Source organism: Cynoglossus semilaevis, chromosome 1, assembly GCF_000523025.1.
Source record: "Cynoglossus semilaevis isolate Cse_v1.0 chromosome 1, Cse_v1.0, whole genome shotgun sequence".
Taxonomy (NCBI): domain Eukaryota; kingdom Metazoa; phylum Chordata; class Actinopteri; order Pleuronectiformes; family Cynoglossidae; genus Cynoglossus; species Cynoglossus semilaevis.
This window is the reverse complement of record NC_024307.1, coordinates 28,503,947-28,507,473: the sequence shown is the minus strand read 5'-3', so window position 1 is coordinate 28,507,473 and position 3,527 is coordinate 28,503,947. Positions and strand designations below refer to the sequence as shown.

Genomic DNA, 3,527 nt, shown 5'->3' with positions numbered 1-3,527 from the left:
GTTCGGTCTACAGTGGTGACAAATTCTTTGAGGTTTGTCCGTCGTCCACGTTTGGTCAAATAGATTGTTGAGACTGAAATGGTCTTGGTACCGTAGCGAGGTTGGATTGGAGGAAGGAGGAAGAGACTATTTGGTCAATGTGTTGCTCAGTGCTGTCCTTTTTAAGATTGTGTGGTTCAATGACAATTATCACACTATAAATATTCTTTTAATCCAAACATGCACAATTATTTTTCATTTTTTCCCTTTCAGTTCTGTCGGCTAAACTGCTAGCTTCTTTAGCCTCTAGAGAGCAGAAATCCAGAAGTCAAGATGATGTTTCTGCTGAGCGATCTTCCAAGATCTCGTCCTTCTACAGTTCTAACGGTGTATGCTGTTGCCTCCTGTGATGTTAAGATCTGCTCTGACAGACATGTAGCCTGTTTAGCATGTAAGGCGTTGCTAGCATCCCGAGAGGTTTTTTTAAGTTTTTACATGTAAGCACAGTGGAATCTCGGATGTCGAACTCCTCCCTTTTTTTAACCAAAAGCGGTTACTGGGTGACTGAGTGTGTGGCGTCAGCCCGCGCTCAGGATATACACGCTAAGAACTGTTGTCTGATTTTGCCGGTGTTTCTTGCGCTGTGCTATTTCTTCAATTTTTTTTATTCCAGAAATCACCATGGGAAAGAAACGTAGTGAGAGCAACAATAGAAGTGAATAAAGAGATTATACGAAAGTATGAGATTGGAGCTCGTGTTTCAGATCTGGCTTTACGGTACGGCACGAATTAAGTTCAAAATCTGAGGTTCCACTGTGTACCCGTTTTAGCGCTAGCTTCATTTTCTGCAAAAAAACCACTTTGTGCCAGAAGCTTTACTTCACCTTCCATTCAGTGATGCTAACAGGTGGTACTGTATAATTGTTGTATGAAGTACTGAGCTTGTGCTAGGATGTTGTTCAGCTCTGTGCTGCCCTTTTATGTCAGCTTTAATCCAATTGGTCAGACCCTGCTACCTTTGACCAAACTGTCTCCTCCTGCCTCCTTGCATCCACCTGCTGGACCATCTTAGTCCAGGAGGATGGAATTGTATTCTCTTTTTTGTAAAATCCACATGGTATCAAAGTGTAAATCCTACTGCACAGCCTCGACTGGGTTTTTTCCCCGTTGCCTTAGTTCATTTGTCCGTAGGTGATGGCGAGGTGCTGTTCAGGGTGTACAGCTGCTGAGACCCAGTAGGTGGAGGTTGCTAGAAGAACCAACGAAATGCCTCACCAGTCGGGACGGAAGGCGGTCGCTGCAACAACAACACAAAACATTTACTCAGAGAGACAGAAATGGATTTTTATTTTGTTGGAAATATATAGAAAATGCATCTCTGGAAATGCTGATGAATAGTTGATTAACAACGAAAATCAATTCTATTTAAAAGTCGTTTATGAACCAGGAAAGACTGCTGTTTTCAGCACCAAAAATGGTTTTAAACTATTTTAAATTAAACTTCTGTGAACTTCCTTGAACCACTTGAAATGTGGTATATTTACTTTTCGTTCTTGTACTTTTCTATTTCTACTCAAGTAGAAATTTAAAATGAATACTTGGACTTTTACTGGAGTCATATTTTACATAGAGTATCTACAGTTTATGTAGTTAGTGTACTTTGTCCATCACTGCTGACTTTTGATCAGTTTGATTCTCTGATGTGCTAACTAGAAGTAGCATTATGCTAGTACCTTCAGTGTGATGAACAGATCTTATCTTTGAACACACACGTGCACTTGGCTGTCACTGGCTGTTAGCCTCCACAGGACTAATTAGTGTGTAATTGAGGAAGATTACGGCTGTTAATTCCCTGTCTAAAATGGAAACACACACACCTACACACCTACACACACACACACAGTGGAGTTGTGTGTGTGTGTGTAGGTGTTGATGCTGAGGGGATAATTAGTGATAGTTTGTGAAGAATCCCACAGAAAGAGGTGTGTGTGTGTGTGTGATATATAGAGTCGTCAGTGAGGTCGAACACTGTGTCAATGAATTATTGATCACCTCTAATTCTTATAACACACACACACACACACACACAGTGGGAGTGGGTCACATAAATATTCTCACTTTCCTCTCTTTCCACACAGCTCACTTTATCACTTTGAATCAGTGGAGACATTTGTGTGTGTGTGTGTGTGTGTGTGTGTGTGTGAGTGTTGGCAGTCTGCCAGACCTCAGCAGGGACCGATTTCCGAGCTTTTCACCACCCACCATCTGCGCACACACTAACACACACACACACACACACCCAGCTGGAAAGAAATTCCTTCAAGCTCCAGTCTCACTGCCAGTGATCTGGGTTAAATGAGCCAAGACACACACACACACACACACACAATATGGTCCAGTACTGTTTACCGTCCTCACATCCACACACACACTATTCTGTCTCATACAGTGACACGTTGACAGAATCTGTTGGAGGTAGAGCCAAGAATCGAACCCCTGACATTCCACTTAGCAGACAACCTGTCCACCTTCCCACAGCTCCTGGAAGAATCCCAACATCATGTTGGTCTGATTTGACCTTTGCTCTTTTTGTGTGGCCCGGAGCATCACGTGTTGACTCTCACCTCTAGCGCCCCCCCTCCTCCACCCGGCTTCTTCTTCAGCTCCTCACACTTCCTGAACTTGCAGATCTGGTGACCAGTCTTCCTGTTGCGGCAAGACGAGCAGACGCCACAGTTGATGAGCCGCCTGCACGGCCCGCACACCCCGCAGCGCTTCCTCTTCCTTTTGGCGGCAGCCGCCCCAGAAGACGATGATGAAGAAGACGACAGACCCACGCCGCCCGCCGTCACCACCGAGGATGATGGCGAGGAAGATGAGGGGCAGGGCGAGGCAGTGGGGTGCTGTTGGCAGTCAGTAAGGCCTCGCTGGCCGCCCGTCATCTGGAAGGCGCTGCTGGCGTCAGAAATAGCGCCACCTGCTGACCCCATAGCCATAACAATTACACCGGGGGGTAACCCCAGCCCCCCGAGGAAGCCTCCACCCATCACCCCACCACTGTTGCAGCTACTGCTGTCCGATAGGGCCATCATGTCCGGGTGGTTGTGTCCTTGTTTGTTCATGATGCCACAGTCTGCGCCCCCGCTGTAGCCGGGAAGGAAGTTCCCGTTAGTGGGTGTCATGGCGTGATGTGCTGCCCCCTGTGTTACAGGAAGTGAGGAGGAGGAGGTGTGTCCGTGTTTGTCGGCTCCTCCACCTTCGCCACTGCCTGCCCCTCCACCTGCTCTGCCTACAGACCCCACTCCACTACCCCCACTGCTGTGGTGCATGCTGGAACTGTGGGGGTGTGCAGAGGTCATGTGACCCTGCGTAGCTGCAACTGGAGCGTTGTGATGGTGGTGATGATGGGCTGGGGGTGCTGGGGTCACAGGTTTGGGCCGGCTCCAAAACATGGCTGCTGCCGCCGGGTGGTTCATGTTCATGTTGTCGTGACAACCCCAAGGTGTGGCAGCCCAGGCTCTGCGCCCGGCCGCGGGGGGGGGGGGGGT

The 3,527-nt window shown here is 47.9% G+C and overlaps 1 protein-coding gene across 1 annotated transcript; it reads right to left on the bottom strand.

The window, feature by feature from the left end:
- Nucleotides 1-6: 6 nt before the first annotated feature.
- LOC107989037 (CXXC-type zinc finger protein 4-like) lies at nt 7-3,484 on the bottom strand. The gene is made up of 2 exons (XM_017035171.2): nt 2,604-3,484; nt 7-1,276 (listed from the first exon to the last, which is right to left on the bottom strand). The coding sequence occupies exons 1-2, from the start codon at nt 3,459-3,461 to the stop codon at nt 1,229-1,231; spliced, it is 906 nt and encodes a 301-aa protein (XP_016890660.1). The 5' UTR covers nt 3,462-3,484; the 3' UTR covers nt 7-1,228.
- Between the last annotated feature and the right edge of the window lie 43 nt (nt 3,485-3,527).